This window comes from Microplitis demolitor, chromosome 3, assembly GCF_026212275.2.
Source record: "Microplitis demolitor isolate Queensland-Clemson2020A chromosome 3, iyMicDemo2.1a, whole genome shotgun sequence".
In the NCBI taxonomy this organism is placed as follows: domain Eukaryota; kingdom Metazoa; phylum Arthropoda; class Insecta; order Hymenoptera; family Braconidae; genus Microplitis; species Microplitis demolitor.
Genome location: NC_068547.1, coordinates 4,150,113 through 4,165,239, shown reverse-complemented (window position 1 = coordinate 4,165,239; position 15,127 = coordinate 4,150,113). Strand labels below are relative to the sequence as shown.

The 15,127-nt window shown below is 28.7% G+C and overlaps 1 protein-coding gene and 1 non-coding gene across 2 annotated transcripts; one reads left to right on the top strand and one right to left on the bottom strand.

Moving 5' to 3' along the window:
* Positions 1-2,763: 2,763 nt before the first annotated feature.
* LOC103580750 (uncharacterized) lies at positions 2,764-13,285 on the bottom strand. The gene is made up of 7 exons (XM_053737798.1): positions 13,211-13,285; positions 11,525-11,627; positions 11,196-11,327; positions 6,191-6,853; positions 5,326-5,653; positions 3,949-4,237; positions 2,764-2,811 (listed from the first exon to the last, which is right to left on the bottom strand). Exons 1-7 carry the CDS (start codon positions 13,283-13,285, stop codon positions 2,764-2,766), a joined length of 1,638 nt encoding a protein of 545 aa, XP_053593773.1.
* Positions 7,155-7,227, top strand: Trnat-ugu (transfer RNA threonine (anticodon UGU)). Its single transcript has one exon. It is a non-coding gene; the product is annotated as a tRNA-Thr (tRNA).
* Positions 13,286-15,127: the final 1,842 nt, after the last annotated feature.

Sequence of the window (15,127 nt, the reverse complement as noted above, 5' to 3'; positions counted from 1 at the left end):
ATTCATCATGAAAAAAGACGAAGTATATATACATAAATTTTTTTTTCAGCTAACCCAGTAAGTTATGCGAAGTATTTTATTTTTTACATACTAGGCTTTGACATTAACTAATTGATAGTAAGGGTGTGCGAATAGGGTTCGTCATGAGCGAAACCCCTAGTCACTAGTGTCTTTCTACGTATGGGTCTTGCGTAAGATCATGTAGCAAGAAATTGTCGTCAAGACTTGTGCATGACTTGCTCAAGATATTGTACAAAAGAATATTGAAGATATCTTAGATACGGTGCAGTTTAAAAGTTTTTGGTGCATTTCTCGCACCAGTAACTTACGCATGGCTTGCTCAAGATCTGCTCAAGGCTCAAGTCAATTTTAAGCCTTGCGCAGATCTTGAGCAAGCCATGCGCAACTATCTTCAACTATAGTCTTCCTCCAGAAGTGAGTTATAGTCTTACACGAATTTCTTGTGCAAGGCTTGCACTAGACTTGCTATTGAAATCCAGCCACAACTATCTGCAGCAAGACACAGGTAGGAAAAGACACTAACGTTTATCGAACTTAAGACCAGGCTTGCTCAGGCTTGAACAAAATTGTTGTATGGGAAACAGTTCGTAAATTTGATATACATACTCGCACATCTCTATTCAATACTTAATTCATTTTTAGTGATACATATTTTGTTAACGTTACGTAATAATTTTATTCAACTTTTTTGTTTTATTTTTTCACAAAGGGTATAAAAATATATTTACATCAATAAATTATTAATCACTAAGACATATTACATTACATGTTAACATTTGTCTCAGTGATTGTACTATTATTTTATTTTTTCATTCATTTATTTATAAGTTTAGTTATTTATTATACAATAGAGGCCACGAGATTGACATGTTTACAGAGTATTTATAAAATAACAAAAAAAAAATTAACTATGATTACTAATAAAAACACCCTGAAAATCCGGAATGCATTTTTTAATTCATAACAAAATATTCTTATCGATGCTCTCTATCTAAAAAATGGATTTATTTATAATTATCAAAAGTATAAAGACTTTTTCTTGTTATAGTGTAGGCCTCGAGTACAAAAAAAAATGTCAAGGTAAAATTTAATTCGTAGTCACAGACAATAATTTAATAAATCACATAAACGACATTTTTCTTTTTAAAAGAATAATCCTTACAATTAATAGACAATCATATTTGCTTCGTAAAATTATCTTCTTCAATTACATCATAACAATAATCACATTTTAAAAAAACATAATGCATTAATAACTTAGAGCAATAAATGTATTGTCAGCGTATCGTAATTTGAGCATCGCTTTTTAAGTCTAAAAATATTTGATAATATAAGCAAAAAAAAAATTTTGTATTCAAGGGGACCGCAAGTTTATAAAATTTTATACTCTTATAGACTATTAAATATACTCACTTTCTTTCTGGTAGAAAAAAAAGTTAATTTGTAACAGCATTCGTATGAGCGGTTCGTTAGTATAAACTTTCAGGTCACGACTCGAGAGTCCTTTTATAAAAATCCTTTGGAAATAATATAAGTAGAAAAGAAAGGAAAAACATTAAAAATTAAAAAGTATTACTAAATTTTATTTCAACAGTGTTGTATAATTGTAAAATTATTTAAATATATTATTAAATGTTTCTGCCGTATTTTTTTTTGTCATTGACGAACCATGTGCATTGTATCGTAAAAAACTTGTCGGAACACTAACCTATAATTGTATTTTGCTCTTTAGTTTAGGCGCCTTATGCATTGATTGAATTATTTTTTTCAACAACTTTTTATGCAATCGACTCTTCATTGGCAGTTTTTACCAACACGGAAAAAACTGAGAATAAAAAGTTAACTAATTTTTATTATGCTGCCAACCAAACTTAAAACAGGCAAATGAGTCTTCTAATAGTATATTTCGTAACTATAATTTGAATGTGACAGTTATGACGGTTTAAAAACTAACGGTCTCCTTAAACTTGAAAAATACATAAATATATTTTTTTACGATTAATAATTGATGGTTAGTGATTGTCATATTACTAAACCGCAATTCATGAAAGTCTTACAGTAGATAAGTAACGTTTATAAATTTTTTTTTCCACATTAGAAGGCATTTAGAAGTGAAGACATTTTTTTATCAATGGCTTTAACTTATTTACTATAAACAATGTTTTCAGCTTTAACTAACAATTTTTTATTCAAATTGACAATTTAATCAGTATAATTATTATCAAATAATAACCGATATATTTATTAAATATTTAGATTTTAATTATACGGCTCCTTTGTACAAGCTCGTTGACAATATTATTACAAAACTTCTTTCTCTCAAGGTTATGTTACATTATCAACGAGAACGAGTATATTGTCATCCCAACAAGAGAATGGACTTCGTGTGTCGTCGGTTTTTACTCCCACTCTGGATGTTTTATGTGTTAAATGTTCTCCCACTTTTTTGTGCGCATGCGCAGTTCATAAATGTTCGGTAGTGGGGACGATTTCCGAGGTCTATTCTCTTACTGGAACCATAATACATCTTTCTCACCCGAGAGAAACGACATTAATAACAAGACTAATTTTTTATAACAAATATAATTTTTCCAAACTATCAGGTAATATTTTCAGTCGTAATATAGATTTTCTAATTGCTATGTCAAAAAAAAAATTGCTTTGTTGGAGTAAAAAAATGAATTTTTTCAAAATTATAGTAAACAGGTTTCAGGATATGTGCAAAGAGGTTAAATAGTGTGTTTACAGGAAATTATCGACAATACGATTGTCCGGAGCGAAACAGTCATTCTAAAATTAATGAAAGAAATATTTTTCGTCATTATTTATTATGATAACAAAGCATCATTTGTTTTAGTAAAAAAATATTATTTGTTGTTGCAACGAAGGTTATTTGCTAAGACGACAAATGCTCTTTACAAAAACAAATTGAACTTTTTTTGTTTCGTCAAACTTGTTTGTTACTGTAAGCTATTCGATTTTGTTATAGTAAAACGATTTTTCATTGTCCCGTTATTCGTTACGTTGACGAATTTATTTTTTTCAATGCAGTTATTTAAAAATTACATTATCCCGAAATCGTAGATGTCAGGTTATCTTTTTTCCACACCGATCAAAGCGCTACCCGAGTAGCCAAAATTGGTTAATTTTGTGAAACAGGATAACTTTCTACTAAAACCATGTTATTTTTTGAGTTAAAAAGCCTAGTTATTTCCTAGTTATTGTATATTAAAAATGAGTTTCGAAAGGCTAATTGACTACTCTTCGGTAGGTGTCACTATTACATTATGCCTCTCGCAAGTAATTTTCATTGTTTGTTTCTTTATATAATATCTCTAACGCTCTTTGCAATGTACTCAGACAAAATGTATAAATCGTTAACTCGTTAACGGGTTGCATGATAAAATTCAATGTTACGATACGATGTTAATTCATACGATTTCGGGTATATTGAAAAATAACCCCTTAATGTTAAATCGTCATGGGTCACAAAAGTGAGTCAATTTTTTGCCTCGCCAAAGGCCCCAAGGGCTAAACCGTTGATAATATTCTCTACTATTACATATTAAAATTAAATTCCAAGTTATAAATTTTATAATTAGAAAAATTATTAAATACTTAATTTCATAATTAATTGAGTTTTTTTATTGTTATAAAAATTAATCAATTATTTTTTTACTCTTCAACATCAAGGACAATTTCATTGTCATCGTCACAACTTTTGTCGATGAATTTTATGGTATCATCGTCTTCATTAAAAATATTCGCGATTTTATTATTACTGTTACTATTATTATTATCATTATTATTATTGTTATTATTATTATTATTTTCTGCTGCATTATTTTCTAATTCGGGCTCCTCGACGAGGGTAAATGGCATATCAACGTCATTAGGATACTCTTCAATAGAGACGGTGACACTTACTTGATTTTCTTTGACATCAGTACCATGACTATTGTCGGAAACAGTTGAACCTATTTCGTCTTTGTCAAAAGAATTCGTGTCATAATACTTGAGCTCGTATTCTGGACTACAGCCTTCAACGACAATAGGTACATTTAATGAATGACGGCTGATTTGTGAATCACGGCGATTTCGATCGAATGATGTACGTCTATTATCATCGGATCTTGAATGATATAATTTTTGTCGCTGTCGAATACTGTCTGTTGTATTTGATCTTTCTCGTTGATCAAGTTCTTCAATAAAATGTCTTAAAAAAAAAAAAAAAAGAAAAATTATTAATGATAATTACTAATTTAAAAAATTATAAGCAAAGTTGTTTCCACGGAACAAAATTCGAGTAAAATTTACGGTATGAACATTGTAATCGTGAACTATACTTTCATTAATATTAATTTTCATGTCTTATTTTGAAATTTACTATATTTATAGGTTATATTTTTTTACTACTTAACATCGTAATTTCAACAAAGGCTGCTTCAATTAAAAATTATTTTTAAAATTACAATGTAAGCATCGTAACTTATACTAAAGAGCTTGAAACTTTGTGTTATTTGTCCGAAGTATTATTTCTTAAATAAATTTTACAATGCTCTATTGTAACAATTATGATTTTAAAGGTATAGTCCCCCGTATGAAATTAACATATATGGTCAAAATATATGATAAATATCAGAAAATATATGTGGCGAATTTAACTATATTTTCTGATATATTTTTTTTTATATTAAAAAATATAATATTCATCATATACATGTCCGCATATGTTTAGCATATTTTTGAGATGACTGGATTCAAGTTATGTACAGATAAAAATGTTTATATACTATAGGAAATAGTACTACCAGGCCTATGCACAGATGCCTAAGCATCTCTATAGGTATATGTATGTATGTATATATGCATATATGTTATAACCTGGTAAATAAATAGATAAATAAAATAAAAAAAAAAACATATATGTCAATCATATACAAAAACTATATTTTTGTCATACATACAAATATATATTTCTATCACATACGAAAAATATATTCTGATCATATATAAATACATATATTTATATTGTGTATGGAAAAAAAAAGTTTCTTATTCGTATGAGTCACTCCCATTAAATTAGATCTAAATTTTAATATACTCTTTAAATTGCAGATAAAATTTTCAAAATTAGTTAATTTGAAGCGAATATATAATATACCCATATACATACACATACACCGAATAAAACATATGCTTAAATATAACAGAAAATATATGGTACTGTATATAATATAAATTATATGCTACCACTACAATGATCAATAGGGAAAATTATGATATTAGCATCATAAATTTAACTGGAATTTTTTTCCTGTATATTTTAACAAGTAAATATTATTTGAAACAAACCTAACATCAAATCTCCGAAAATCAGGACTTTTTCTAAAATCGAGACTAGATTTTCGTAATGTCCGATCGGGACGGCGTTCGCTTCCACTCGTCCTGTCAAAGGACATATTTCGAAAGTTAGACGAGGATGACTTTCGAAAGTCCCGGGGCGAAGTGTTGCCACGACTTAGTAAGCCAGTTGTTCCATGCTCGTCGGTTAATCGCACATCTATCGAGGCTCTTTTACGTGACATAATCAGGTCCACGGGTAATTTCGTGCATGCACCCAGCGGGTAAGCTATTGAATCTGCAATATTAATTATTATATGAGTTACTTTGCGTTAGTTTAATATTTAATGTCTTGTTTGTATACATTTATGTCAATAACAACTGTACTCTTGCATCACAAACTGCAATTATAACTTTCATCATACTCAAAACAAATATGTCATCTTGAATTTTATATATTTAATAAGTATACATGAATATTTTATACTTAGTACAGCAGCTAGAGCAGACTATTTACTTTATTTAAAGGTTTGTTTCAAATGTGCTTTAAAAATGTATATCTTTAAAGAATTTTTGTATTTTTTGTTATTTTAATACCTTATCATTTTAATATTTCATTTTTTTCATCCGTGATTAAAAGAAACGATTCGAAACGATTTGCAATGTTAAAAACCCATAAGAAGATTGATTCAAAAGTTTTCAAAAACATTAAAAAGTATTTAAAATTTTTTTTCCTAATCCTTTTAAATCGTTTCTTTTAATAAGGAATTAGGAATCTATATATAAATATATATATAATCTATAGATTAAGTGATATAAAAATTACCAGAATGTTGTTTTCTTCTTGCGAGAATTCGCTTGGCTTCTTCTTCATCGAGATCCTCAATTTTAGTTTGCCGTAATAACTGATGTCGTCTAGCAGTATCTGATCTGTCTTTAACTTTGAGCGTAACAGGTCCTTTGTTAGGGATGTAAAGATCCATAGCCATTGAAACTTGACTGCCATTCATTTTATTGTGCTCGAGACTCTCTCTGCTGACTCGTGGAGGGCTGTATTGTGGATTGTCAACTGACAAAGCGTGTCTTTGAAGTAATTCCGGATTTAAAAGCGCACAACCAGAAAACTTAGAGGCTTTTCTTTTAGAAGGTGATTTCTTCATCACCAAAGACGGTGCACTTGGACTTTTTTTCAGCGGGTGAGTTGGCGATCCCTTGTCGTAAAGATTTCTTGAGAACCGCATAAATTCCGCTGTCAATTGTTTACGCGCTATCTCATGGGCACTTGGACTTGGGCTGCGATTCACGCGAAATAAACCTAATTGATGATCCCAACGCGTCGTTTGACATGACGTTGAACGACGTGGTCGTGGGTTCCGTGAATATTTTATTGATGAGGAACTTTGATTGAAGCGATATCGCGCCGGCACAACTTTTGCTGCGCTATCACGAGCTTCAAAGGTCATCACACATGCTGCCACTACTATAAAACCTAATGGGTTGAAAATATTCATAATTAATAATAAGTATTTAAAATTTTCCTTTGTTAATTAAAATTATTTAAAAATCAATTAAATTAACAATAAAAATTTCATTTTATTTAATTGCCCACAGCAGCTAGATTGTATTTATTCACAAAAAAAATATAGTAAAAGATATTACTTTTATAATGAAACAAAAAAAAAAATTTTTTTAAATTTCTCACTAAAATAATTTTGAAAATATTATTTTTTTTTGTCAAAAAATGTAGTCGAGGCTTATAAGACTTTTTTTTCGCCTCTAATTCCATGTCAGCCTCCATAGCTCAGGGGTTAGAGCACTGGTCTTGTAAACCAGGGGTCGAGAGTTCAAATCTCTCTGGGGGCAAACTTTTTTTTTTTTTTTTTTTTTTTCGATATGTAAATTTTTTATTATCTACAATAAGCCATCGCGTAATTAATGCAAAGATGAACTTGGTTTTGTATTTATTAACAATAAAAAAGCAGAGTTATGAATTTGAGTACGCGTTACATCGCATACTATCTGTTGAATTAAATCCAAAGAGAGACGGTAGAAAATCGATTATTCAACGCGTCCCAGTTGCATTTTCATCTTCGCTTTTTATATTTGATGTTTTTTTGTTTTAGATAACTGTCTCTCTGCCTGTCGATTTATGCTATTGATTTTATCGACAAAAGACTGTACATAATGCTCTATTATTATTTATACATACATTTACATATTCATCATGCTGTACTGCTGCACAGACAATGTAATTTATATCATTCTATACACTGATAATAGTTCATTAAAAATGATAATAATAAATTCAATAGACAATAATAACAATATATAATAATTAAATAGTAATTATATTAAAATTAAATGAGTTTTCTTTATTTTTTTTTTATCAACTATTACGACGTATAAATATGACTTTTATTATTTTAATTACATTTATTAATATTGTTTTAATGAATTTTAATTATTTAACTGAGATTAATTAATTATTATATATATATTTATATTTTGATTATATATTTATTTATTTGTATTTTAAAATCGTCGTTGTTTAACTCTAGTAAAAATACTTCTGCACATGTCTATTTTTTTTTTTAAAGGAAGTAGATTTTATTTCAGCCCAGATTCACTCCAATCCGATTTTTCAATGTTGAAGTTAACTCACTTCGAAAGGACTAAATAAAAAAGATATCTACTTCAGATTTAATCCGCGTTTATTTCAAAAATCTTTACAATGTAGTGAGATAATAATTAGTAAAGATATTTTTTCAAATAATCTGTAAGAGGCCATCTATAAAGTAGGTAACGCTATTATTTATACTTTTTGATAGTCCTCTAACCATTTGATTTGATAATAGATTGCGACCCCCTCCCCCATCTCCTCTATAAAAAAGCAAAATTGACTTTTTAAATAGAATAGTACTTAAAATACGTTTTTAAAATAATATTGAAAAGATCTAAATTGTGATAAGATTTCACGTTCAACACATAGTGGAATTTATATGAGATAACTTGGGGATTGTGATGGCATACTAATATTTAATTATTACAACTATTTAAATAAATTTAATAATGTAAGTCTTAGGTTCGTCAAGTTGTTACAGAATAAAAACACTGTCACTCAAATAGCTGCACTAGATTCAAATTCAAAAAATATTTTTTATATGCCAGTCGATAGAGTTTGTCAGCCGCCAATTTTTCTGTAAATTTTAGATCATTCGATTAAATAAATTCTGAGAAAATTAAGCTCAAACCCACTATTTATTATAAAATATGTCTTCAAAAAAAAATCTATATTAATATATAACTAACTTATTTTTAAAAATTACAAAAAATAAAATATGTTAAAAAATTTATTTAAACAAATTTTTATTATTCAAAATAAGTACGAACTGTTTAAAAAAAAATATATGTATATATAAAAAAATAACAAAACATTGCACCCGACGCTTTGGTTCGAACCCCGAGTGGTCAATGTGTACTACGAATTTTTTATGAAATCGTACATATACTTTTGGCTTATATATTGATATTTATTTTCACTCAAAAACGTAAACATTATAAAATATTTATTTACTTATATTTTTTGTTGATATAAAATATAAATTTAATTATTTAGTCAAAGTGAAAAAAAATTAACTGCAAAATATAACAGATAAAGCCTCTACTGGTATCAAAGTTATACTAAAATGAATAGTACAGACCAATAGGCAGCATGGCCGAGTTAAGTCATAGTGTACAAAACTATATAGATCCAGACCGACTCAAGCTTATGATTCAATTTTCATTGAAAGCATGCCTCCAGAATCATTATATATACACATGTATATTTACTACATATATAATTTAAAAAATACGTCCGTTTTAATTCACATGAATCGAGAAGACCAATTGATGTCAAAATAGAATACTGACGGTTACAAATCGAATAATTTTTTGAAGAAGAATTTTATGTTCATTTAGCAAACTGATGTCATCATCACCACAATAAAGTTTTAAATTGACCGTATTATTATTAGTTTTATAAATATATTATATATTTTCTTTGAAAACTTTATTTCTCCACCGTAAGCCCTCTGGCACAATAGATACCGACAACGCGGAAAAAAATTAAATTAGATTTACGGTGTCTCAATTCTTCACTCAACTTTTATTTATAATAGTTCTAGTATTATTCTACTTTATGCTAATCTTTGTAAATCTACATTGATCAAAGATGAAAGAGACAAATAATCAAATTGTGAAAATTGAGAAATTCAATTTCACCCACTGAAGAGAAATAAAACGAACTGGCGATGCTTAGGTTAAAAAAATTATTAACATTTAATTATTTTTAACTTAAACAGATACTAAGTACGTCAAGTTAACCAAAAACAATTCAAAATCAAGTGTGTCTGTTAAACATTTTTTACTTGCTTTTAGCTAACGACCTACTTTCTATCCATTTAAGTCAAAATAGTCGAATTTCACAAGGTTTTGATTTAGGCGATTCAAATTTAAGCCAAACAAATCAAATTTAAATTAATTTTTTTACCCGGATAACTCCTATCTTATCTAAGAAACTATTTTTATCTCTAAATATAAAAGTTTATCATTCTTTTATATTATACAGTAAAAAACGAATCGTCAAAGTGTAAAAATCTGCGTAACTATTCCTATCGGAAATCGTAATTTCTTTTGTCCAAGAAAAAAAAAATATCCTGACAGTACAATACAATATTATGATTCACGATACTCGATTACCTATTTGGAGGCTTGTGAGTAGTGCAGGTACGTACGAGGAAAAAAAGGATTTCTTGACGCAAAAAATTTTTACTCTCTCTAAGAAAATTTTCTATGTTAATAAAGTAAACTTTTTCTATTTATAGTAACTGAAATTCAAGATGTAGATCGCAGCAATTAAATATTTTGTATAAAATAAAATCTGTGTAAAATGCGCAAAATTTAATGAATAATGTCATTAAAATATTGCAGAGATTTTAATCAGTATTTGTATTTCACAATAAGCGAGGGTGTCTTTCTGATTTTAAAACTACTTTTAGTTAAATTTAAGTAATTAAATACGTTTCAATACCGGCACCAATTAAGATAAATCGATAGACTTTACCCGAGATTAAATATTTCGATAATGAATTTTCCGATATGCAATACAAATTAGTTATAAGCAATTTCAATCGCTTTAATTACTCTCACGTACATTTTATCTAATCTACTAAATTAATCTTAAATAGTAGTGAGACAATCAATTACTCATCACATACATGTTAATATATATCAAATATACTTATCAAGTACTAAATAAATATCTTACATTTCATATGTATATATATTTATCCAAAACAATAAAAGGAACAAAAAAATTAAAAATTTTTAGTGACTTATGATTTATTTTTTAAAACCTTTAAAGTATTCCATTTTACGCCTAATACTTTATTTTGTATTATATTAATCCCTTACAAACTCTGAATTGCAAAAAATTTTTTTTTTAAATTTTTGGGAGGTTCAAAATTTTAAAACCAAGTGCTGACCCACCCACTAATCAAGGTGTTGTATTCGAATGATGTTTTTGTATGTTAAAAGTCTATAAACCCCATAATTTTTTAAAATGTATTTCAATAGTGTATTTATTAAGCCTAATAAACCCTACATGTATATCTTTATTCATAATCGCATTAAAAATTCATAAAAAATAGTCTTTTTTTCGAGCGCTCAAAGTAGAATACTGCTTCAACATCTTTTCATAGTATAAATAGTTCAAAAGAGTATTTTTAAAACTTGAATAGTATTAAAAATTTATTTTCATAGTGAAAAATCGAATAAAGAAAAAAATTTACCACCAACTCCCATAACAATAGGTCCAGCGTAACTGAGATTATTGAGATGAAACCCTCTTGATTCATTCTTCACTCTTACCGTCATGTTACCTCTAATCTCTTGCGCTACGGATAACTGATCTGCGTAGTAGCCTGGAATAAATGTGTCACTGATATATATCTATATAATAGTATACATCGAGTTAATGTACTGTATCCTGATTACACTGACTAAAATTAATATTCTCTTTGTACCTATATATCATATATATGTGTATGTGTGTGACTGTAACAAATTATGAATATATATATATATACCTATATATTTTCATAGTTATAGAAACACTCACCGATAGTTGCCATACAAGCTCCTAAAAGCATCAGCAGTAATCCAATTCCCAAAGCTCTACAAGCGTGCCACAGACATCTTGTGGTCACTTTACCACGTACAACCTAATTAATTTTAACTTGATTTAAATAACTTTTATTATCGTTCATCACTGAATATTATTAGCGCACATCTCGAATACCAAAGCTTCGAGTGTGCTTTGCTGTTGAAAAGCCAAAGCAGCACAAAGCACTCTCGTTAAATTGATTCTTTTATTTATAAAGCGAAACTAATTCATTTGAGTTGGGCATTCATAACAACAGTAAATTCTGATGTGATGAATGTGTTTCTAGATTGATTTACTCTAATCTATATAGAAAAATGCGATTAAAAGTATAATTACATTTTATATATAGTCAATTTTGCCAACTTTTAATTGTTTTGGATTGTGTTTGAATTATTCCGAATCAGATTTTTGAATCAGGATTTCTACACTGAAAATTACCATTAAATTTTACTATGGGTGCATTGTAACACCGGACCATAAGAAAACTAGTACAAAATTTACAAGTGTCTGTAGTAAACGCATGCGCAGACGACACGATTGGGACCTATGCGCATATGGTTTACTATGGGACCCTAGTAAATTTTGTACCAGTTTTCTTATAGTTTGGTGTTACAATGCACCCATAGTAAAATTTGTTGGAAATTTTTCACCGTGTAACTAAAATTAAAATTACAACACTTCTAATAATATTGATTATTTTATATAACATTATATGTTATAACAATCTCTTTTAAAACTTCTGTCAGTATAATTATTTTTTTTCTTGGTTAGTTTCGCTTGTTTTCACATTCTGTCAAGATGCGCGCGCATATCTGATGCTCACAGTGTGATTCGTGTGGTTTAACCGTCCCCGAGAGTACTGGTTCAATTGACCCCTTATGATTTTATTGAAGTAATTAATTTGAAAAAAAAAAATTCAAGAACTATTTTACTAGAAGTAAAGTTAGAAATTTATGACTAATATATGTAAGAAGGTATTACAAAAAAAATTTTAAGATTACATGTGAAAATTAAAAAATTATTAAACAAAGTCAAGAGCTGAAAAACAAAGTTCAGATGCCTAAAAACACAAAAACTTGAATTTTTTAAAATTAAATCATCATATTGGTTCGAAATTTTGGTCAGACTAAGGTTTAGTGTATTAAAATATAATTCCAAGAGGACGACTCATTTGTCTATTTTTTTCGATTTTTTAAGCTTACTGGTTCAATTGCCCCATGGTTCAATTGACCCTACTCTCCCCTGCTCTTTTAACTCGAATATTAATTTAATGAAATAATAAAATACTTAAAATTGGTTCAAAGGGTTATTATGAAGCCTATGAAACTTTGATGACTTAACTTTGTCTCATTAAATCGAACTTCAGTAGTTAGATAAAATAAAAAAATTAATTAAAGAGAGTAAAAGGTATCATTAGCAAAATTGAAGTATTTGAAGCATTAAATAAAAAAGTGCATTAAGAGCTTTTGGCAGAGTATGCGGTGGCTGGATGGTTGAAAATAAATCTAATTAATTACATGAGCCGATGGAAGCATAGGGAGATATAGAGATGGATGGAGCAGTATATCGTGTTCCTGGCTGTGGCAGAGATGGGAAAAGATGACTAGTTTTATAAGTATGTAAAAGCCAGACTTAATTTACCTGAACATTCCACTGCGCACCAGGACCGCAGGCTCTCCTTTCAGTCCCTTGCCAGTGAATACTCCCCTGGGGCATCCTGGACGCTCCTGAAACTTTAATTGACGATCCACTGTTACTTGAAATAAGTCCAGTGATAAGCCAGCTTATTTATTTAATTAAACGTTGTAACTCCAGCGTGGTAACGAACTTTTAAGTGACTCTTCTGTACCTGTTTTTGTTTGTTATTTTTTTAATTAAAAATGTTTATCTAATTTTTTTTCATTTTAAACTTGCCTTGGTAGTTACATTTTATTTTTCCGTAAATAATAATATATTAATTAAAAATACAAAAAGTATGAGCGAGGTTTTTTTTTTTACTATAAACAGAACGAGTAAGCAAATAATTAGTTTATTCACAAAACTCATAAAACTTTTGTTCTAAGTTAGTTTTCTAAAAAAAATTTAATTTACAAATAATAGATTGTTTGCATATATTTGTTACGAGTTCAACTTTTTTTTTTTTTTAACAAAAACTTTTTGAAAATAACAAAACTGTTGCGTATTTGAATAATCTCATTATAAATATGTTTTTTATCATATTAAACTTTCTTTCCACATTTCCAAGTCTAATATAAATTATATGATTATTTTGCCGAGTTTCAAGTCGGTAAACGAAATTTTTTTTACATTTGTTTTGTCAGATTATTCGATTGAATAGTTATTGTTGCAATCGAAAAGTTTTATCGACACTTTTCTTATATGTATATGAATATCAACTAATAGTTTTCAGATTTTATATAAAATAATATATTGTGTGACAAGGGATGAAGCAAAATGATTTTAGACTAGGGTGGTTGGCTGCCGAGCCGTAGGCGATCACTAAATCTTTCATTTTATTACGCAAATTTTATTTTTTAAGAAATAACTTTTTTGAGAGGTCATTCATATCACTTATAAACTACAAATTGAATGAAATGTAATTATGACCATGACTACAGTGACACTTTTATAAAATCTAGCAAACGAATATCTGCACTTAATATAATTGTATTTAATATTTATAAAATATTACTGAATGCAAATAAGATTTTATTAAGTGCCCATAAAACAATCTTGTTCAAGACTTGAGCAAGCCTGGTCTCAAGTTCGATAGACGTTAGTGTCTTTTCCTACCTGTTTCTTGCTGCAGATACTTGTGGCTAGATTTCAATAGCAAGTCTAGTGCAAGCCTTGCACAAGAAATTTGTGTAAGACTATAACTCAATTCTGAAGGAAGACTATGGTTGGAAATAGTTGCGCATGGCTTGCTCAAGATCTGCGCACGGCTTAAAATTGACTTGAGCCTTGAGCAGATCTTTAGCAAACCATGCGTAAGTTACTGGTGCAAGAAATGCGCCAGAAACTTTTAAACTGCACCGTATCTAAGATATCTTCAATATCCATGTGTACAATGTCTTGAACAAGTCATGCACAAGTCTTGATGACGATTTCTTGCTACATGATCTTGCGCAAGACCCATGCGTAGAAAAAGACACTAGTGACTAGTGGTTATGCTCAAGGCACTGGCGCCAGAATCTTGCTCAAACATGAGTTATTTGGGTATGAATCAAATTTTAGCTGCGATAAATCTGTTATTTAGAAGAAATTAAATTTATTTGTATTTAATTAAATTTGTAGTTGTATGAAACAAAATTTATTTATATACAGCATGTATTTCTTCGAGCATCCAAATACGCCTTTGTACTTGTCGTGAATAAAGTTGTCTCTCAGTGTGTTAACTTACTAAAAAAACTAATTAACGAGTATCATAGTAAGTTTGCACGCTTAAAATTTGATTTCAACAAAAAACGAAATAAATAAATAAATAGTTATTATTTAAAAGTACCAGTCAAATCCAATCTAAAATGTATTTTGAACGATGTCAATTAATCACACTAA